Here is a 24325-nt window from a genome sequence, read left to right on the forward strand (position 1 = left end):
GTTGGTTTTGAAAGCGGCCTTTCTCCCTTGGCCTGGGTCACTGTTCATCTCTAGTAACAGCTGTTCTGTGGTGATTAAGGTCTAATATATAGTTACACATACTGCTTTTCTTAGTTCCAGTAACTTTTTAAAACAAAGATTTTACAGACCTTTGCTAATATTGCATAATAGTTAGATTAAGCTCAAGGCTTTGTTTTGAGTTATTTGCTTCTTAAGCATTTCATTCTTTTTTATATATGCCACATATAATTAGTTATTCTCTACAGGTTACCATTGAGATTCGAAAGCCCCTTCAGTGATTCATTCCTACTCATGTTAGATGCCAATTCATCATAGCAGTGCTGACACACTTTAAGTGTCACCAGTTGTTACTAGTACTAGAACTAGTATTTATCATGTACAGAACTCATAACAGCATCTTTCTGATGGAATGTGGAAAGTGGGACTTCACAGCGATAACATTTTGGAAGGTCTTGAGTCTCTGAGATGTCCACATTCAAGAATCTTCCGATTCCACAATCAGGAATGTCACACACACATACCTTCCCCAATTTCCACGGTAGCTATCGGCAGCATATGTATTTCCAGTACCTGCTCAAAAGACTTACTGGAAATGAGTCAGTCAAAGAACCAAATGTTCCAGCAGCAGAGTTCATCAACTGAAGTGAACCCCTCTCACACAGATCTGTTTACTTTTTGCTGTCATGATTGCCCTTTTGAATTCCTCAATCATGTCTTTTGATGTATCTTATGACATTTGCTGAATTATCTCTGAAGGTAAGGCTTGTAATACCTCATAACTTGTAGAGTTCTTGTTTACAAAGACTATCCACTTTTACATTACAGATCTGTATCAGTACTACTTTTTAATAAGATGCTTTGCAGAATTTCCAGAATTCAATAGCTTTCACATAACTATATCAAATTTCAGTCATCATTTATTGCATTTGTTCCCTGTGGGGTGCATGGATTTCCCGTTGACTTGCCAGTGCTCAGGTTAATACATGCAACTGTTTGCTGTCTCACAAGTTTTAGCAAGCATGATGAGGGGATGTGGGGGGAAAATCTCACTTAAGTCTGCTGTGGCAGCTTTCTTGCAGAACTCAGGATTTAGTGCTTTAAAAAGCCTGTGTGTGCTCAGAGGTAAGAGAAGAACAACTTGAGAGAATGAAAATGATATTTAGTCAAGCTCTATCAGCATTTCCCATTGCTGTGGTGGTACCTTATTGTTGTGGCTCGGAAAGGAACCCTGTTGCTAAATTTGTGGGGGCTCCAGTCTTATTTTAGCACCTCTGAGTGTTGCAGATCAGTTGTCGGATGTTTTTTCTTGGGTCTTATTGTCATAACCCCTGACCCTAACCTTTGCAAACCTTAGCTACATGACCTAAGTAATGTAGCTAATGTTTCATAAACAAGCTCTGCTTCTGGTAAAGAGCACAACATGGTATTCCATGAAATTCTGTTAATTCTCCCATGGGCCTGTTGGTTCTTACGTTCCTGCTGTCTTGATTTCAGCTTGTTTTCTCTGTTTCTGCACATTTCAGCCTCTTTAACGGCTCAAGTCAACTGCTAACTCAGCTCTGTAATAGACGATGACTAAGCAAATATTTATTTTTAACACTCAGACCATTGTGTGGGAAAAGGGTTTTCAGGGTCATAAAGACATGGTATCTTAATGGTCTCAAAGTCGCTGTGGTTAAAAGACATCAGTTAAATAATTTTTACTTATTTAGAGCATCTTTTTTATTGCAAAATAGTTTGCTTAGTGACAGGAATCTTTGTCAAGACATAATTCTTCTGCAATGTGACCTTTAAGATTAAACTAGCGTATTGAGTTTCCTAGGTCATTCCTTCATACCTTACTACATTAATTGCTTCATTTAGCTTCTGTTTGTGATTCACAACTGCTGTTGGTGGATTGGTGGCTCTAACCCCATTTGACTCAGAAACACTTAACATTTAATCAGAGGAATGTCTCAGACATGGTGGGTTTTCCATGATGAATAGGGGGTTGAGAATGTATTTGTGGTCCTGTTTTTCACTCACCACCACAAATAGTGACTCATACTTAACCTTTCCACAATAAATGAGCGTTGTTGTCCGAAAGCTACACCCATTCTGCTGCTCTGGTGCTGACTAACTGGGTGTCATTGTTTTTATTTAAAAAAATATAATAATATAATTTTTTTATTTATATTTATTTATTTTTAATTAAAATTTATTTTTATTTTTATATGCTCAGATATGCTTAAGATTTTGTTGTTGTTGCTGAACTGTTTTTTTGTATGTATGTATGTATGTAGTAGTTTTGAGCAGTTTTGAGATGTTGCTAAAGATCTCAGATTTAATTGGTATTGGACAACGTTCTCCCAAATGTGGTTCCCGTTAACTACACCCTCTGTGTATTTAAAATATTTTACTGTTTGTCATTAATGTCATTTTCAACATAAAGCATATTCATGGTAATTCGTTTTTACAGATACATTCAGTGCCCTAAACAGTGTGCACCCCAGATTGCGAGGATGTGCTCGTCTTTGTTGTCTTAATAAGTTTATTCCACACACAGGCTCGCATTGGTCATGATCGGTCCAAGAATGGGCATTTCAACCTTGGTCAGGTAATCTACTGGTCTACCCTGACCCAACTACCTGACAATTACAGCTGACAATCTCACAGTTTGGCTTATTGGAATTGGTGGATGGACTGAAGGCTTGTGATTGGCGGTTCATACATTAATACACTCCTTCTGACTTTTGACCCTTACTCATTACTTATCTGCTGCACCTCATTGGGTTGGTTGTCAGGTTTTTCCTTTTTAAAGTGGCACCTTTGAAATGAACACTGTCCTTATTACTGTATTTCCTTTCTCTCTCTGTCTAATGCATACACATTCATTCTTCTTGGGTTATACAGATGTGTATTTGTCCTCATCTTTGTGGTTTTCATTGCCAAGTCCTGCTGAAGTCAGTCACTGTTTCACAGCCAAAACTCTACATTACTACTTTTTATATTATTTTAATTTATTCTCGCCCTCTCTTGTTCTTTCTCTTTCATATATAGACCAGAGATGACTTCCTTGGGCAGGTGGATGTGCCTCTTACCCATTTACCGGTAAGTTCATGTGCTCTTGTGACATTGAAGTAGAAGTAAAACATTTTTTTAGCTCTTAACTGAAAGGTTAAGAGATGGAAGTTATTGAGGGTCACATGACGGCAATTAAGCAACTCAAAATGTTGAAGCCCATATCCCTGTACGGAGTGGAAAGGGAATTGCTTGGAATGTAAACACAGGCTGCTTCTGAGAGGGCTATCCCAACTAAAAAAAATCACTCTGCCAAAAATAAGAAGGACTTCCAGGGTGGCCCAGTTTAGCCCCTACCACAACATTATTCAGTATAATAATGTAATAATGTTTGGTCAATGCAGCATTCCATTCATGTTAAAATGCGTCACATAAAATACTTGACCACCATCACTTTACAACACCAATCGATTTTAAATCTTAGCACTGGCTAGGTTTATATGTCATCATGGACTGTATATTTTCTAGTTGTGTTGTCACAATACTAGAATTTCTAACTTTGATATGATATACCATCTTCTAGTACAGTGCTTCTCAAATTGTGGTAACTTGGAACTTACAGTCCTAAAATTGTATAATTTAAAGTGGTGTTTTCTGAGAATCCTGAAAAAAGTATCACCATTTCCACAAAAATGTTAAGCAGCACAGCTGTTTTCAACGCTGATAATAATAAGAAATGTTACCTGAGCATATTAGCATATCAGCATATTAGAATGATTTCTGAAGGATCATGTGACACTGAAGATGATGCTGAAAATTCAGCTTTGCATCACAGAAATAAATTACATTTTAAAATATATTCAAATAGAAAACAGTTCTTTTAATTTGTAATATTTTTACAATATTACTGTTTTTACTGTATTTTTGATTAAATAAATGCCGCCTTGGTAAGCATTAGAGACCTATTTCAAAAACATAACAAAATGGTAATGTTTCCACACTTTTGACAGATACTGTATATATGTATGTGTGCATGGATTATAATTATATATGCAAATATTATTGTTCTATCTTAAAGTGTTATTTTTTCAATGCATATTATTTGTATCATTTTCAAACACAAATATGTTTTAAAATGTAAATGTTTTTAAAATAGTCTAGTACAGTAACTAATATTTTTGCAACATATACCTTATTGCTTCAAAACAGTCCAAACCACACAGCGTCTCAAAGAAGACAGGTGTTGGCAAGCTTTGCGCTTGATAAAGTCATTGGTTTTCAAAATGGCATTTTGTTCCAGTTAACTTTTGAGCAAGAGATAGTTTTCTTGCAGTGGACATTTAGGAAAAGATTTGGAATGGAACAACCCTTGTTTTTGTTTGAAACTATTTCCAGTGGCTAAGTGACATTTCTGTGCTGGATTGCATATTTAGTCTCGCACACGGAGTCTGGTCTGTTTTCCTTGCGGCCGCCTACATATCTACTATTCACTTCTGCATGGTTGCAGTCCAGACCACTCGCTCCTTTTATGCCTGGTCTTATTGCTGAATATTTAAAAGTGGTTTCCTATACTTGGATCAGACATGTATAGATGGATATATATTTCCTTGGAGTGTGTATTTATTAAGATACCTTGCAGATTTGAGTTCTTTCTGGTTTTGAAGTCTGAATGCTTTTCACCTCTAGTTTGATCTAGACTTGCCAAACAGGAAAGCTCTCCCGTTTTCCTTCAGGGCCTCCAATCTTTCCTCACATAGTTTTGGTTTCGGGCACTGGCAGAGGTGCCAATTCCATCAATTTCCATCAGATTGTAGCCACTAATGACCAGCTACGAATATCCAACCTGTGGGCAGTTTAAATGTAACGGGAGAACAGTGTTACATAAGACAGCTGGACGCCACCCAAGGGTCTATATCCCCCGTTCCCCACCTTCAGCCAAGCTGGGACTGTTATAGATTAATGCTTTGTGAGATTGCACTGAGATTAGCCCAGATCTGATGCATGTTTGTTTATTTTCTGAATTGTTTGTATAGACGGAGGACCCTGCAATGGAGCGGCCGTACACATTTAAAGACTTTCTCCTGCGTCCAAGAAGGTCGGTGGTTATGCAGCTCTCACAAACACAGTACAAGAACTTTAGTGTTATATTTTTAGTTACAACAGTCTGATGCATTGGTTTTACCTTATTCACAGGACTGTACGTTTGCTTCGATACAGCACATTTCAGAACGAAATGTGCAACTACCAAACTAACACCAGTGAATCCCCTTAATGCTTTGTGGCTGTAGTTACAGTCAAAGATTTTGCACGGGAACAGTTAATGCTTGTGCACTTTGCTATATATTTAATATACTCGTTGATTACTCCACTTGACTATACACTGTCTCACTATATGGATAAAATATTTTTTAAGAAAGATATTGAGGCTCTCAAAATATTAAAATAATTTCAAACTTATTTCTGATTAAATTCTGGTGTATTTAAGGTCTAAATAAATACAGTTACCACTTAAGGAAAGAAAACTAAATATGTTAACATTTTGACGTCTGTACTATATTTTACTGTACTCTGATGACTGTACTTGACTCTGTGATGACATGTTTTTATGTCCTGTAGTCATAAGTCTAGGGTGAAAGGCTACCTGAGACTGAAAATGGCCTACATGCCAAAGAACGGCGGGCACGAGGAGGAAAGCAGCGAGATGAGGGAAGAAGCTGAGGTAAAACCAACCCATTAGCAGGAAGAATGTATTTGATCTCCTTTAAATGACTCCACTTCCCCTCAGCGTTCATCTCAAAAAGAAATTACTTCAGGTTTAAATCAGGGTTAAATCAGGGTTTTTTTTTTTCTAGCAACAAAGATAGATTGGCATTTTTAATAAATTATATCAATAAAGCCTTATTTTTTTTTTTAAATAATAATTAGTTCAGACAATCAAATTTATAATCAACTAATTTAATCAACTAAATCAACTAAAATGAATGAATATGAAATGCCAAAATGCAAGTAAATTAATAATATATTAATAACAAGGGCAGTGCCAAATTAATTACGGAACATTTTCAAAAGACAAAAAACTATAACTAAAACTTGACCTTATATGAAATAGTAAATGTCTAAACGTTGATTTAAATTAGATGTGGAACGTTTGTGTGTAGATGTAGACCATCCAAGGTTATAGACCCTGGCACATAACAGAGAGAAGGCTTGAAATGTTCTACATCTGAAAAGACACAATTAAATGTCTCCTTTCTTGCTTTCTCTCCTGCTTTTTAGTGATTTTTAGTGGCTTTTTATCGTCTCATCCCCACAGACTACTTGGCATTTTCCATTTTAAAGTATGCCATTTGGCTTGAACCGGTTGACTGTCTGGCATTTGCTTCCTTTAACTTTCTAGCTTCCTGTTCTCTGACTTCTATTCCCACTGTTCAGTTTTCGGTTTGGTTTAATATTTTTCTTTCTCTGCTAGTCGATAGTACAGTGTCAAAGCAACTGCAATACTAATCATAACTTGGTGGACCAGGATTTTAAGATGGAACAGGATTTTAAGATTTAAATGGCACACTGATTTCAAGATGTATGACTTCCTTATTGAAATATTCTTGATATTAAAATGATCTTATCCCTTGCCCCTAGAAATATTGTCCCTAGATGTTTTTTTGTTTTTTTTTTGTGGAAAACTTTTGGTGCTACAATGATTACTTTTGTTGAACATCTGACTCTTACTTACTCTTTTGTCTCTCATATTCTGTTTCTATGTCTCTCACTTTCTTCTTCTCAGGGCTGGGAGGTGACAGACTCCGCAGATCCAGGTTCACAGAGACCTCAGCAGCTCCTGCCTCCACTGCCGCCGGGCTGGGAAGAGAAGGTGGATAACCTGGGCCGGACCTACTACGTTAACCATAACAACCGCACCACGCAGTGGAAGAGGCCCAGTAGTGTGTATGTGACCTCTTTTGCCATCTATCAAAATGGTTTAAAAGCACATGTAAAAACAAGCAAAAACAATGAAATACTAAAATCAACGTTTTACAACATTTTTCTTTGTGACGTGAAACCTTACCAGACTCTAATATGTGCGGAACAATTTTTATCTCCCCAACTGTGCTTTAGGGATGTGGTTTCAGAAACGGAAAATGATAATCAATTGCGGCAGATTAACCAGGAAGCCCACAGAGTTTTCCGCTCTCGACGGCACATTAGTGAAGACCTGGAAAATGAGCAGCTGGACATCAGGGACATAGACGACGTTAGTATTTAACCCCTGGCCTCTGAGGCTATGACTTGAGCTAGATAGCATCATCATTTCTGCGAAAAGCTTTTGCTTTTTTTCCCCCCTCATTGTGGTTAAAAATCATAAGAATATCAGATTTTTTTTATTTTTTATATATTTAGTGTAATAAAAACAATATTCTGTTAGGTTCTCATGCATATCCCTCCTTTTCCAGTCATGGGAACCCATATCTGAGGAAGACCCAACTTTATTGACTGAAGGTCTGAACCATTCTCTGTCCGGACCCTCCTCTCTGGCGATGCCCCTCTCCAGCACTCCAGAAATCTCAGATGAGATCAGCCTTAGATTGTCTCTCGCTCAAGACACAAACGGAGAAATCCCAGGACCCAGCTCTGCTGTGGTAAGAAAGAAAAAAAAGCAAACAAACAAAAAAATATCTTTCTATGTTAATAGATGTTATAAATACATCTTCATATACAGTTAGTGGCCAAGTGATGTCCGTAGGGGATGTTTGTTTTTAATGAGCCCTACAAGTTTGATTAAACCATCAAAATATGAGGAAAATATTTCATATATGAGGGAAGAACAAAACACTATTTAAAAAAAAAATGCATAGAAAACCAAAAAGCTTACAGAAAAAAAGCCTACATTGACTATAACTTAATATTTTGTTGTTACTCTCTTGTTTTTGCACAAGTTCTTTGTATGACAGCCTGGCCAAAATATGATGTCCGCACAATTTGGCATGTTTCATAACATTATCACAAACAAAACAATTGACTCCAAGCACAAGTGGCATGTTTTTTAGTCTACTTCAGGGTACTGCATTTGAAATTCTTGAAATTTTGTTATTGATGTCACAACTAATAGCTGACTCTGAAGCACATCCACACATGTGTACCTCTGTACACTCATGCTGAATCACTCGGTGAATCATTGTGGAGGCAGCGCAGGGGTCTTCTGTAAACTTCTGTGAACAGGAGCCACTCAGTTTGGAAAAATCTCTCTTACTATGGCTTTGTTAAATAATTTGCACTGGTTTGTCTCTTTTTGGTTTTCTTTTGGACTTAGATTGTGGTTTTCACAATAAAATTGCAAAATACATTGTCCATTTGTTCAGACAATGTAGTCTACATGTCCAGACTGATCTGTGCAGAATTAATTTAGTTACACAGAGCTGAAGGTGCTACAGACTCTTATTTGTAGCTGAAAGTTAGACTGAATGTTTAATAAACGGGGCCTAGGGAAGTTGAAACTGAACATTTTTCCTCTGCTGATGCCTATCATGACATCTGCCGCAGTGCTGAATTCATCAAGCATATCAGATACATAAGCGCCAGAGGCATTACTGTATTTATACAGTCATGCACATGATGCGTTTAAAATCACTCACTCATCTACCATTAAATACATATCGAATTGCGCATGTGAGTGAGACACTACTTAACTCATGTCGCATTTGAAATGACAAAAAAAAGTTCCAGAAAGCAGTTTTTGAAAATAAATTTTATAATATATATATATTAATATGAATATATATTATATACATTTATTTTCAACCACTGCTTTCAAGTGCATTTTGTCATTTCGAATGCGACGTGACCATATACATATGAAGACTTAAGATGCAAAAGCCTCTAAGTCCGTCTAAAGTGTATAGGTTATTATTTTATGTTTGTGAGTAAATTTAGATTTATGCTTTGGACGCTATTTAACTTTTTGTATGAATTTAGTCACATCCCAAATGGCAAAAAACTATTTAAAAGCAGTTTATATATAAAAAAGAAATGTATATATTTGTAAATATGAAATTATTTAATCATATCATAAGCAACTGTACAAATTTGAGTGTGAGAGGCCAAAATATTAGATTTTTGCTGGCTGTATGAATTTAGGGCCTGTACCACTTAGAAAATGGCCACTCAGATATTAGATATTTATGTCTTTATTTATTTATAACCGTGTCTAATGCCTTTTTATCTCTTTCTCTCACACCAGCAGAGTCATCTTTCCTCTCGGCTACGCTCCTCTAGTATGACTGATGGAGTCAGCGATCAAACTCAACCTCCCACACCAACGGTACACCTACTTTTCTCCTCCTCACCTCTCCTTCTCACTGCATGTGGTGATTTGTTTTACTCACAGGACCGTATCATCTTTTACTCTTTTGGCTTCAAATCCTGTCTCTAATGAACATCTTGGCTACCTTTGGGAATGACAATAATGTAACAGTAGGAATATTTGATAACACTTTCAAATGCTTAAAGTAAACATGAAGTTAAAATTAAAATCAGCCCTATTTACTTCATTAATACACATTCCTGTCTTAAATTTGATCATTTCAAAGAGGACAATTTTTTTTTGTCTTTGCAATTTTTCATCAAAATGATCAAATAGGCTCTCAAACAACTCTACTTTTTAAAGATGACATCATCACTTTTCTTGATCTAGTCAATCCCACGTGGAAACAAATCATTTCCCAACCTACAGTTGTTAGAATGAGTTGAGAATGATACTGTTGACTTTAATCAACTTTGGAGCCATGACATTCCTGACACATTGAGCCTCGGTGCTCGTAAAGGTTCAGGTCCGACATGGAGGATTTCCTGACAATGTTTTCCATCTCTTACTAATATTATCCTCCCACTTTGTACTATATCTGTTGAATAAAATAAATAACACACATTTTCACATTACATAATGCTTGACAGATCATTAATGCACATGCACAGGTAGTTAGAAATATCTTTAAAATTTGATTTATATTAAATATATATATATATTTCACTGATGTTAAGCATTATATAATGTAAGTGACAAAATAGTCAACGTTACATAAAATGTCACCTGATGTTCACTCAGAAACATATCACCTGTCTTTGTGTTTTGGTGTGCGTAATCTGTTTATGTCAAAGGATAATTCAGAGTGACTTATAGGGTATTATTAAGCTCCTAGGATTGATTTATTGAAGCTATAGTGGTGATTATGATGTCATCGGATGAGTTAACATGTTTCCATGGTGATAATGTAACTGTGGGAGTTCTGGAACATTTGACAGTGCAGCTTTCTCAGTAATGTTTGGAAAAAAAGTGTAAAAGAGTTGTAATCAATTGTCATTGCACAAGGGCATTTCCATTTACACATCGGTTTATTGATGGACATACACTTGTTAATGCTGATGTAGATGAATTACACAGCTGTAACATCTCATAATGTTCCACAAACTAAGTAAAAACGTACCACTGAGAAAAGTCCTGCTCAAGTCATCCTTGCGATTGAGGTTAGGGTTGATTTTAACTAGTTCTTCCAATGTTTCATCATTGTTCTCGGGCTTGAATTGATCTGGTAAAATCGACTCCATCGTTACTGTCCTTACAGTGTGTACAGTCATTGAGAATTTAGGAAGTCTCTGGAACTGAAATTCAGAAATGGTAATGGTCGTTTCGTTTTCGACACACGCTTTAAGCGGTAGACCAATCACAACAGACTGGGCTGTCTGACCAATCAGAGCAGAGTAGGCTCTTGGAAAGGAGGGGTTTAGAGAGGCCGAACCTTCGAACAAACCGTTTCAGACTCTTTGAGAAATGAGGTGATATGCAATGTATATTATGAGAAAATGAAAGGATTTTTTGTCCTTGGATCCATGTAAACCTATTGTATTTTCGTACTTTAACTTGGCTTTTAATGCTGTAAGATGCATCGATGCACAAGAAAAACAGTGTGCTGTCTTTTTAAATGATCCTCCAAATGCTGTTTTACAGCAGATAAGCCACATATGGTAAAATTAAATTACCCATGTGGATGAGGTCACTGCGTGTGAACTGCTCCCGTTTACATGAGACAGGAAACAGACACAGACACTGGATGTTTCACTGGAAGTCCACCACATCTTTGAAGCACTTTTGCCTCATTTAAAAGGCATGATTCCCAGCCTTGAAACTTATGTATTTATTTTCAGAAAATTTCCTGCCGGCTGGTCTCACGTGACTCGCTTCGTTGTGCAACTGTTTGAAATTAGGTTTGTGGAAGGGTTAAGAGATTGGGTTAGTCTCTCTTCTGTTTTGGTGTCTATTTCATTATTGTATCATGACATTTAGACCAGTGCATGCTGGGAATTTCCCAGATAAGATCTGGCAGCTCGCGCAGTAACCTTGTGCTATGGATTAAGATCAGTTATTGAACCTTATAAAGGCATAAAGCAAATGTGATGCACACTCAATTTGGATTTACTTCTAAGCTTTGAATGATTTAGTTGTTTGTAGAGCTTTATTTATTTGAGTACTAGATGTACTGACAAGGTGTTCAGAACCATATCAACACTCGACTCTGGAGTTGTTCGCCCATAAATGACAACTGTCTTAATTTACTCCTCCTCATGTCGTTCCAAACCTGCTGGAGTTTCTGGGATACATGGAGCACAAAATGAGATGTTTTAATGAATGTTTGTTCTGCTCTTTTTCATACAACAAAATATCGTAACCTCTAAAAAAAAAACAAAAAAACAGTTATGTACCATAAAAGTAGCCCATACAACTCATGCTCTATATTCCATGTTATCCTATGCCATTTTTTAGGAAAAGCCAGAATTTACACTACCTTTCAAACATTTGGGGTCGGTAAGATTGTTTAATGTTTTTGTCTCTTTTGTCTCTAAATGTCTCTTATGCTCAGCAAGGCTGCATTTATTTAGTAAAAAATACTGTAAAAAACAGCAATAATGTGAAGTATTACTACAATTTAAAATAACGGCTTCTATTTTAATATATTTTAATATATTTTAAAATTTAAAAGCAAGGCTGAATTTTCAGCATCATTACTCCAGTCTTCAGTGTCACATGATCCTTCAGAAATCATACTAATATGCTGTTTTTGGTGCTCAAGAAACGTTTCTTATTATCAATGTTGAAAACAGTTTTGCTACGTAATATTTTTGTGGGAACCGTAATAAGTTTTTTTTTTTTCAGGATTTATACGATGAATAAGTCAAAAGAAAAGCATTTGTTTTAAATAGAATTATTTTGTAACATAATAAAAGTCTTTGCTGTTGCTTTTGATCAATTTAAAGCATTCTTGCTGAATAAAAAGTGTTAATTTCATTTTTTATTTTTTTATTTCCTGATCCCAAACTTTTGAACAGTAGTGTAAATCTGTTACTGTCATATTGTATGGTTTTTAGATTTGTAATATAGTCAGTGTGTACTGCTTTTATGATACCCCTTTTGCCCTTCACAATATCTTTTGTGTTTCTCTGAAGAAAGAAAGTCATACGGGTTTAAAATGACATGAGGATGAGTAAATGATGACATGATTTTCATTTTTGGTTCAACCGTTCCTTGAAGTGTTATATCTGATTCCCTGATTTACTTGTGAATTACTCTTACTCATCTGGTCCAAGTTTTTGCAAGGCATCTCCTAATGCCTGTGATTATTCTAAAGAGCAGTCTTAAAAGTACAAACTGTCAACCTGAATAGTTTGAATATAAAGTAGTCACATTAATCTTTTACCTCCACACTTCAACAACATTCTTGAACTTTGAACTTTGAAGGAACATATCCTTTACGCTGGAAATAAAAAACGCTTTTCCTCATCCGCTCTTTATTTTCCATCCCGTGCTCTCTCTGCGTCGCGTCTACTTTGTTCTGACAAGAGGCCGGTTGGTTGGTGGCCCGGTTGTCTCTGACTGTGAAGTGCTTCTCAGAGCTGCAGATGAGGGATTTCGCTATAGTCACAGCAAATCTGTATGATATCAGCGTGGGCGAGAGGTGGCATTTCCCCCACACTTCCTGTCCCTGTGTGCAAGGAGGCTGACATTTCACACCAGTGCAAATGTTCAATCATTACTTGAAAGGATGGCTAATAGGATTGCCCTGTTTGAGACAAGTGTCTTTTATTACATCCATATAAAAGCAGATGGAGAGCATTTCATTTTCTGTCAGAGAGTTGAAGCTTTCAGCATTTGAAATGTAAACTCTGTGTGCCAGTCGGATGTTAGTCCAGGTGGTGTTTCCTCAGTATTTTAACAGTTGGTGAGTCAGTAGGAAAGTGTGAGTCAGTTTGAAATGCTGATTATTATTATTATTTGCTTTAGTTTCATGGTTTTGTTTAAATTTTGAATTAAAGGAATGGTTCGTGCAAAATAAAAATGCTGTCATGATTTACTGTCATTTTAAGACAAAATGTTGAAACTGTAATCATCTCTTAATTGCAAATTATGCTTTTTTTTCCCTCCACAAATAAGCACCTGGGTATTTCATGCACTCTCTTATCATTCTTTAATCAAATCAAATCTCAATGTTTTCTCAAATCTAATTATTCAACAGTGATTTCATATTAAACCCACTCCCTGAGGTTCATCTAATCACGTTATTCCACTTTTTTGGGGTTGCTGTATCTTTACGTCACACTGCGGGGCACCTCTCACAAAATCACCCCCTTCAGCTGTCAAAAATTACCTAAAATAACCAAAACCACCCTGAAATCAACCCCCCTCCTCTTCTCAACGTTACACTTTCTGGCTGACCCTGTCCTTCCATTTGCCCTCATTTCCCCTCTCCCACTTGCCCAAAACTGGGCAGTTGCCCGCCCCATCTAAAAGCAGCTGTTATTGTCCAGCAGAGCTCCCAGACCCGACGAACAAGAGCACAAACGGTCACAGGCGTTGAGGACACCATGGTAATGTCCACATGTTGTACTTTGTGTTCTCCTGTCTTCTTGGTTCTTCCCCTTCTTCTTTTTTTAAACATATTTTATCATATTAACATATTTTAAACATACTTTATATATTTTTGTATTTCATTTATTTTAATTTATAATGAGGTGGTTATTATTATTAAATAATTCAAATTAATATAATTACATTTATTATTACTTATATTAATTTAATTTATATTTAAAAAATAATTATTTGTTTTAATTAATTTATATTTAAACAATTGTTTTTTTTTATTATTATAGGAGCTCTATTTTAAAGGTGGCACATCTCATTTCACAAATATTTTTACTTTTTTTTTGTTTTATACCAGTTTTTTCAGCCATAAAATTAGAGATTGTAAAGGTTTGCTTTACACCTCAACTTGTCCATCTTCACCCTAAATGTAAAGTCACCCAGACACATTTATCGGAGACATTTCAAACGTGTTCGTAAAACTATAAGTCATGTCACCTAGAGCGGAGTGTTTTTTGTATGTTGTGTTGCTTAGGTGTTTATATCTACATTTGTGTCTGTGAAAATGTGTTAGTATTCTGACAATATTCCCACAATCATCGTATTAAATGTCATATCAGTTCACAAGGCTTCTCATACAAATATGACCCTGATATCACTGTCAGTCCTGTTACAATGGATTAATCTAAATAGATTTCAATCTGCAAGTTTTTTTCTGCTTCTCTTGGCTTCTGAATACACAAACTCATTAGTCCTTTTCACTTTGTTCAGTCTCCATCGGCCTCCTATGCCCTGACCACACCAGGCCTTCCGCCAGGCTGGGAGGAACGCAAGGACCCCAAGGGACGAATGTACTACGTCAACCATAACAACCGTAGCACCACGTGGACACGGCCCGTTCTGCAGGTACGTAATCTAGCGTAGCCTAGCTAAAGCTAGCAGAGGTCTATTCTTCATCAGGTGTTTTCCAGCATCATCCACTGTCAAATCTGAGTGACTTTTATACGTTCCTTCTTTATGACCCATCTTTGTTTTACTGCATCAGTCTCATCATTTTTTATTGTTCTGCCTTTATCTGTTTGCATCCATGTTATTGTGTACTCATTCCTTCACAACGTCTGGATGTTGTTTGTTCTGACAAGCGTTGTGTGTTCCCTTGATTTATTTATTGCTACTCTGGTCCCTCTTGATCTATATCTTATCGTCCTCTTGCTTGTCCTAGTAAACTAATTCTTCATCCTTTGTAGGATGCTCTCCATTTCTTTTTCTTTTTAAAACAGAACAGGTAAAATGGTTTATATAAAGAGGACCTGTTATGCCCTTGTCTTGTTTTTTTGGGGTCTACTAGAATAGATTTTCATGCTTGAATGTTTCATGCACATTATTTTTCACATGTTTTACATTGATGCAGCACCTCTCTTCACAGTCTGTCAGGAACACTCTGTTTATTTCCTGTATCTATGGACCCCCCTCCTTCCAAAAAGAGCAGTGTGCTCTGATTGGTCGGCTGGACGAACGTGTTGTGATTGGTCAACCGTTTCGAGCGTGTTTCGGAAATGACCATAACCACAACCACAAGTTTCAACACACTACTAACAGAGGCCTAATCCCTTTTATTTTGTATATGTCTTAGGCAGGAATTATTTAAATGAGGAATATTGTGAAGTGTACATTTCTGGAAGAAAACTCAAGACTACATTCGAGACGTTTCATGGAGTTCTGAAAGTGCTTACTGATATAGACAATAACTCCATTTGAAACGGGCTTTGTAACTTTGCAGACGTTTTTCATGCTCAAGCAGCAACATTACACACTATAGAAAGTTTAAAATGTAAAAAAAGTGTACTTTTAACTGCTCTACAATCTTTTAACTTTCTTAAAATATTCCAGTCATTTATAAGCCTGACAGACCATGTTTGTCCCCATAATAAAATTAAACCTTATGGTTATTGATAATTTTCATCAGCTTAATTAGCCTTTGCTTCCTATTATATTATTTTAGACCTTGCTCTCCATTCTGGACCTTTGTAAACCTTGAATGCACTCTAGTTAGGCTCGTTCGCCCATATACCTGACCTTGTGGTGGCTAGCTAGCTAACCCTTCTCTTTGCCCAACAGCTCACTGAAGATGGAGCCAGTACCTCAGCTGCGGCAACAGGGGGCGCTACAGCAGCCACACCCCCCGCTTCCACCCCTTCCTCCTCCAGCAACCATCTAATCGAACCACAAGTGCGCAGACCCCGTAGCCTCAGTTCCCCCACCGTCACTCTCTCTTCCCCAGTAGAGGTGAGAACATCCGTCAGTCCCTCTGTTCCACCCCTCACTTCCTTCTCACTTTCCCCTCCTCCAAGCTCCAGTCCATCTAGCATATGCTTGATTCATCTCAAACAGTCTTGGCTGTTCTTAACCAATGTTTTTATACAAAGTTTCAAGTGTCAAGTGTTACACAAACGTCGGTAAGATTTTTTAATGTTTTTGAAAGAAGTCTCTTATGCTCACCAAGGCTACATTTGTTTGATCAAACATACATTTAAAACAGTAATATTGTTAAAAATAATATTACAATTTAAAATGGCTGTTTTCTATTTTAATATATTTTAAAGGTAATTTAATCCCTTGTTGGCAAAGTTGAATTTTCAGCATCATTACTCCAGTCTTCAGTGTCACATGATCCTTCAGAAATCATTCATATATGCTGATTTGGTGCTTAAGAAACATTTATTATTATCAAAGTTGAAAACAGCTGTGATTGCTGAATATTTTTGTGGAAAACATTATACTTTTTTCAGGATTCTTTGAATAGAAAGTTCAAAAGTGTAGTAATTTAAATAAAAACAAAATATTTTTTTAAATATTACATGTTGCTACTGCCCCTTTTGGTTCATTTTATGCATCCTTGCTGAATACAAAATATTAATTTCTTTCAAAAACACTAATTTCTTATTAAATATTTCTCATTTTATTTTTTGACATTTGTACATGCCATATTTTGCTTTGCTTTTCCTTGCAAATTAGCGACAAACAGTGCAGGTTATTGTGTCATTTGTTTCATGCACATTGTAATTTTGCCCCTCATTTTTTCACTCGGGTGGCTTAATGTGAGGAATGTTCATTATATGTGTTGACATGGAGTTCTGAAGAAGAAAAAAAAAGATTCCTTCTAGATAAACTTCTGAGGTAAAAGTTATTTGCACAAAGCTCGAGTCTCGACAGATGTTTTCTTGTGTTTGTGCATCTTTGATTTGAATCATGTCACTGGCACAATTGAGATTCAGATTACCATTTTGTGCAGTTGATTGCCATATGTTTATTACATTTGGTGCTAGACAAGTGTTAATGTTGAACTTGGGTTTCACACCTGTTTTGTTTCCATTGCGACTGTGCAGTGTAATATAATCACAATGTCCACACACAGTTGGTCGAGATAGGAAATCAGAATTACGTTCTTTGCACACTGCCACTGGCTTCTTTTAGGTATGAACAGCTGAGGCAAATGATTAGTCGTAGCCCTTGTATTATGCGTGGATAAGTTTTAATATGAAAGACTGATGTCTCGAAAGCAAATTCAGTAGAGAGACAATTTCCTGACCTCCAGACCTTTCAATTCAGAGTAATTTAATTCACTTCGATTTACAGTAAAGGAAAAAAAGAATAATCCCGTTATTTAGCTTAATGCCATTATCAGTCGTCATCTTGTTCTCTTACAGCTGACAGCAAACCCTTTTTTGTTATTTGTTTGCTTTATTAAATGTTTCTGAGACTAAATGCTAAGGTAACCTTAATGCTAAGTCCAAACAGCCATACTTTCTTGAAAATGCTGATGCAGATAAAAGGGTAGTTGGGTACCTTAGGTTAAGTTAATGTCATCTACTACCCAGATATAGATATTCAATTATATTTTTCTTAGGGATGCGCCGAAATGAAAAATCTGGGCTGAAACTGAAAACGAAAATAAATGAATAATCAAGTAATATATTTTAAATGCAATTTATTATTATATCAAACTTATTTAATAATCAATACTCAAATAGTCTTTGACTCTTACTCTTACTGAGTTGTTGGAATAAGGCAGTTTTTATATAAACTTTTTAATAACAGATTTGTTTCTACTCCAGTTTGTTGGTGAAATATATATTTAAATGACAATAAACTGTAACATATATTTCTCTGATTGGCCATTGTTTTCATACGCTTAACATATATGTCTGTGATTGGCTGCAGTGATCAACGCTTCAAAAACATGTTGTAAATAGACATTGATGTCACAAATGTCTATTTACAACATGTTTTTGATGCGTTGATCATTGTAGCCAATCACAGACATATATGTTGTGCGTGTGAACACATTGACCAATCAGAGACATGTTGAGCGCAGTTGCCAACCAGAGGTGGTTAAGAATCCGTTCAACGGCGCACAAAATGCTAGAGGGAAATGCTGGTATCGTCACATTTTTAAAATTTGAGTACCGACTTGGTACCGAAGACACGCATCAACAGAAAACAGCACAGACTAAAAGATTTTAGATTTAAGAAGCCATATCATTATGGATTCAAATCCAGAAATTAATATTGTTAATCCAGAGCTAGTGTCCACACATCTGACTTGTTTAACTGTTGTAGCTTATCCACATTGTGTGCACAGAATAGCGCAAAACATCTGTTTCGGTCAATGATTTCAGCCCTCCAAAACCATTTTGGACTGAAACCGAAAATATTTTTTGCTAGCCGAAATTTCGGTGCATCCCTAATTTTTGCACATTATGACGCCTCGCTAGAATACTTGTTTCTGATTGGTCAGTTGCTGAATTCTGATGTATATTGCATAGTACCTACTAAATTGTATAATTGATCGTTGCCCTGGTCAGCCAAGTTCCTACATAGCTGTGCTAGTTTATTGTCTCTATCACTTTATTGTCTCTATCACTTACTTCACAAAAAAGTGCAATAGTTGAGTAACATTTTCAGTCATAAAAATTTTGAGGGGTGCCAATAATTGTAGCATACGTTTTGAAGAAAACATTTAATTCCTTCACTTTTTCTCTATAATTTTCGATTTTTGCAGTGGTTGGACAGTAAAAAAGTATCTTCACTTTGTTACTGTACTTGAGAACATTTTTCAAGTATCTGTACTTAATCAGAGTATTTTTATTTCGAGAAACTTTTACTTCATTCTAAAGCATAATATCATAAAAACATATCGTTCCTCGTTATTTCTAACTGAAGAAATAGCCACGCGATAGCGATGTCCGATTCATGAACGAGCTGATTCGTTCCAGTGAACCTAGTTTTTTCTCATTTTTAAAATAGTATATGGTATATTATTTCACTTCTTTGGACACTTCTTGAATGATCAGTAAATTAAATTGATATTTTGAGTATATTGATGTTTAATGTTTTGATACTGTATAACAAGTTTTGGTTATAAAATAAAAAGTTTGCTTGTTTGCAGATCAATATTAAATGTCTGCTCTAATCTTTCTTATTAGTGCTGACTAATAATTAATCTTATTAGTTATTTCTAGAATAAATAATAAACGTAGTTCATCGATTTAGTACTTTTTACTTTTAATACTTAAGTACATTACAATTCAAGTACTTTTGTACTTTTACTCAAGTGAAAAGTGAGTACTTATACTTTTACTGGAGTCATATATTATTAGGCTATCATTATCATTATCATCATCATCATATTATTATTATGCATTTTACTCAAGTACTTGATTTGTGCATTTCATCCACCACTGGATTTTTTTGAATTTTTGCCTTTCTTTTTGTTTTCCTTCAAATAGGGACACATGCGATTCTCACACACACACATACTGTCTATTCGCACATGATGAGGATTTATTGTAGTATTTACTGTCAGAATGGCAACTTGGCATTTTTATTTATTTATTAATGCTCCCCAGAAACTGCAAAAATTCTTTGAAGACTTTGAATAAATAGTAAAACATCTTGGGATGTGTTTTTAATCTGGCCACAGGCTTTCAGGAGTTTTCCTTATTCGTGATTAATCACAAAGTTGAATTGAGCAGCTGTTGTTTGTATCAAGTTTTAATATACCCATCACCATTTGCATGTGCGTGGAGGGAACAGGGCTGTTTTCTACCCCCGCTTTGTGAATTCGTATCAGTTGACGCTCCTGAAACTAGGGGTAGGGGCAGCTGTCCGTTTGCTTATCGTGAAACTCGCCAAAGTGTCACCATTGCCAAAAAGAAGTTTAATCTCTCAAACAGCCATGACTTCATAGTTTCCTTCTGTTCTATTGCTCTAAATCCATGTCTGACCTTAAACCTGCCTCTTATTTTGTTTTTAATAGTCCTTTGTTCTGAGAAATATATATAGATATAGATATAGATATAGATATAGATATAGATAGATATAGATATAGATATAGATGGATGGAGATAGATATATAGATAGATATATCGATAGATAGATGAATGTTATGGCAATATTTTTTGTTATATTAGCAAGTATAGCCATAAAACATTATTCATGTTAGTGGGAATAGCTTTAAACAAGTAATTCTAGTGATCCTGAAAAAGTCTTGTGCTATACTAATTGCTGATTACCACTGGAAATAATTTTGATCACTAATTTTTAAAAAAGCATAAAAAATAAATAATATTATTATAAATAAAAATATATCATAATATTATATATTTTTTTAAATATTATATTATATGTTATTATAATATGTTATACAATATATTTTATAAAATATTATATAATATGTTAATATATATATATATATATATATATATATATATATATATATATATATATATATATATATATATATATAAAATAATACAAATATATTATATTATAATATTTGTATATATTATAAAATGAATTCTTTGTGATGCTTCTTACAGACTGAATCCAAAAATATGAATCCACAGCAACAGACCACATATACTGTGGATGAAGCCCAAACTGTAATTTAATCCAGAACTTTGCTATGAAAATTGCAAACAATTGAATCTGTCAAGATGGGCCTCAGTCAGAGCTAATGGCCTCCGCTGTGAAGAATGACTTTTCTAATGGAATAAACAATAGCTCTTGTAGCTAATCTGCAGATGTTGGGGATGGGGGGGAATAAGTGTCTTCTGTTTGCTCTCATAGCAATTATTGCTAATTACAGCCACACACTTCCGTGCAAAAAACATGGTAGCTAACAAAAAAGGCATGGGGCTGCCTGGTGTGGAATTGATTAAAATCCCTGTGCTTCTTTCCGACTCAGCTTGTTTTATGATAATAATCAACAATATATTTTAGCTGTTATAACTATATGCTGTAGACTTGTGGAAGTGCTGTTTCTAATTTTTTTACTAGATGTCTGTGAAGCAGAATATAAAAGTTTCAGTAAAGCGATAAGCTTTTGAAAAAGAAAATATCCCATTTTAATTTACATTTCTTTGAACTTTGATACACTTTGAGCTCAGAGCTGATTCATTGTAGTTCATGTTCTAGAGTTATTAACACTTATGGAACACTGTTATATTGCTTGTTTCCTTTGCTAGCTTTTAGAAGGAAAGAATACCCAGAATTCATTCGTCAGATAAGCGATTAGGACTAATCACATGACAGGTGGTACATTTTCCACATCTGAAGTCAGATGATCTGTGGAATATTGGGTAAACATTTCACAAAGGTTTGAAAGTTTACAGAAAGAAATATGGGTTTGTGTTTAAATGATCAGTTACACAGGGCCATGTGAATTTTAATTTAGGAGCTGAAAGGGAAACATTTGTTTTGGGGGAAAAAAAAGCGAGGGAGAGAAAAGAAGAGGTGAAATGGAGGTGAAAGTTGTGCGCTAATTAAAATTTTAGCGGGATTAAATAACAGCGTGCCGTCTCATTAACACGTTCAGCATTTTCCAAATCTTTTACATTTTGTGACATTTCCCATTCGTAGAAGTCTTTCTTGCACAAAAAAAGTCTAATTAGTTACACAAAAAAGCTGTAAAACCTAAACAACGGAGTCTGATAAACGTTGACTCTGTTTCCTGTTGCAGGGAGCCAATAACGTCCAGATACGGCGAGCCGTAAAGGACACGTTTTCCAACCCTCAGTCCCCCCAGCCTTCTCCCTACAGCTCACCTAAATCCCAGCATAAAGCAAACCAGAGCTTCCTGCCCCCTGGATGGGAAATGAGAATAGCGCCCAACGGACGGCCGTTCTTCATTGACCACAACAGCAGAAACACTACATGGGTAAGACAAACACTCACAAAATCTGTTGCTAGTTAGTGGCTGCGTCCGAAATCGCATACTCTCTTGAGTGTGTACTTATTTTAAATAAGTACTCTTTTGGTGAGCGCTAAAAAAGTATGTTCTATATAGTATGAGTGCATGTAGTATGAATGTAATCCTCATTCTTCATGTTGTCACTGTCATATAACCTACCAGCGTTGTGTCGCTTCACTGCCATTCACAAATCCTCTCCTGTGGCCTCATGGGATAGTAAAGTGTCCATCGTATGCACACTTCAGAATCTCACCAAAAGTAGTAGGTCATTCGGGTACTTTTTGCCAACTCTTTTATGAGTACTGTGAATTTGGACCTAATTCTTTTGTCACACACACTTTTTTTTCCTACTATATAGTAGGGAAGTGTGCGGTTTCGGACGCAGCCACTGTTTTCCTCACGGTAAGGGCAATCCCAGAATGCATTGTGATGAGCTCTGAGGAAACAAATGCAAGCTGGCCATGAGTGAAGAGAGATTAAATGTTGGCTAAATATTTCCAAACATCACTAACAAATAGCAAATTAAAATGTTCTGTTCTACACAATATTTGTGTGCTATTTATTTTTATTCCTAGTATGACGCTGTTATTTTAGTAGCACGGTAATTGCAAACTCTGTTGTAGTCATAAGTGCACTATATTTTGCACGTTTGTTCCTGGAGCACAACAGCTCTTTAGGTTTTGGAACGGAGCTATTTTCATTTGCTGACGCAACTATGCTTTATGCGCAGATGTGGTCATCTATTTATATATCATCACTAAGCATTTGTTTACTACAATACAAATACCATCAGGAGTTTGACCTGTAGCTTGACTGGTTGATTCTTCTCATGACTTTATACACCTGCATTATCAGCTGCAGTGTTTTGAGCTTAACAGTGTAATAATAATAATTATTATTATTATTATAATATTATTGTTGCTGTTGTTATGCATGTATAATGAATCATGAATATTATTTTATTCATTATTCTTATCATATATCATTACTATACTTTTATTACTTAAAATGTATATAATTTAATAATAATTATATTATGTTATATTTTATTATATTAATTATATTATTGTTGCTGTTGTTGTTGTTATCCATGCATAATGAATCATGAATATTATTTTAATGAATCATATTATCATACTACGGAAGCCCTGAACCGCAATGTAAAAAAAAAAAAAAATCCGTAAAATAAATAAATTCGAGCATTTCGAGAATAAAGTCGAAATAAAGAATAAAGTCGAAATATTTCGACTTTATTCTCAATGCTAGAACATTAATAAATAAACTAAAACATTTATAATAACTATATAGACATTTTAAAAAGAACTAATAAAAATAACAGAAACAACTAAACGATCATTTTTTTAAAATAAAATTTAAATAAAAACAGAAAATAAAATCTAATTAAAAATATAAAAACTGTAATAGTATGTCAATAATCAGTCCTTAATACAAACAGCCAAGTTATTATTATTATTATTATTATTATTATTATTATTTTGTTATTATTATTATTATTATATTTAGTGGTTGCTGTTTCATCAAATGTTTAAAATTTAGATCTGATCTGGGGTTTTTTGGGGGGGTTTTGTGTTGTTTTTCGTTAACCTGCGTTAAGATGCATGAAAGGTATTTGGGAAATAGACTTGCACGCACACACACACACACACACACACACACACACACACACACACACACACACACACACACACACACACACACACACACACACACACACACACACACACACACACACACACACACACACACAGTCTAGCTCACAATTGCACACTTCAGTGCCTCACTCAGTATCTGGAGAGAGGCCCTGGGTGATGCATGTATGATCCACTCAGAATCACTGTGCCACCTGGTGGCCGGCAGAGGAACTGCAGCTTTCCTCCAGCGTCCTAATTTCCCCCAGCACAGACTCGCCTTTGTCCATTTCTGTGTCAGATGTATTGTGTCCTCTATGGAGGTTCTTTGTAATTGGTTTAAAATGAAAACAAATAGATTTTTATCTTCCAGGCATTATTAAGTCTGTTTTTTTTTTTGTTTTTTTTTCACTGTTGTTTAAAATAGTACATGGTGATTTACAAAGTATGTCTTTATTAAATTCTGCTAGTGGTTTTAAAATGTCCACGAGAAGACTTACA

At 35.5% G+C, this 24325-nt stretch overlaps 1 protein-coding gene across 22 annotated transcripts in view; it reads left to right on the plus strand.

The window, feature by feature from the left end:
* The window catches only part of nedd4l (NEDD4 like E3 ubiquitin protein ligase), a 74045-nt gene that overhangs the window by 34630 nt on the left and 15090 nt on the right, over window positions 1-24325 (plus strand). For 4 of the 22 annotated variants that reach the window (XM_084136129.1, XM_084136131.1, XM_084136124.1 and 1 more), the window contains 11 exons: window positions 3061-3111; window positions 5055-5116; window positions 5638-5740; window positions 6803-6963; window positions 7135-7270; window positions 7470-7655; window positions 9254-9334; window positions 13870-13929; window positions 14693-14827; window positions 16040-16207; window positions 21945-22142. In XM_084136129.1, coding sequence (XP_083992255.1) covers window positions 3061-3111; window positions 5055-5116; window positions 5638-5740; window positions 6803-6963; window positions 7135-7270; window positions 7470-7655; window positions 9254-9334; window positions 13870-13929; window positions 14693-14827; window positions 16040-16207; window positions 21945-22142 — 1341 coding nt within the window. Of the gene's footprint in view, window positions 1-2566; window positions 2618-3060; window positions 3112-5054; window positions 5117-5637; window positions 5741-6802; window positions 6964-7134; window positions 7271-7469; window positions 7656-9253; window positions 9335-13869; window positions 13930-14692; window positions 14828-16039; window positions 16208-21944; window positions 22143-24325 lie in introns of all 22 variants that reach the window. The other 18 variants (XM_084136130.1, XM_084136132.1, XM_084136142.1 and 15 more) reach the window with 9 other exon arrangements.

This window comes from Abramis brama (genome assembly GCF_963993115.1).
Source record: "Abramis brama genome assembly, chromosome: 15".
In the NCBI taxonomy this organism is placed as follows: domain Eukaryota; kingdom Metazoa; phylum Chordata; class Actinopteri; order Cypriniformes; family Leuciscidae; genus Abramis; species Abramis brama.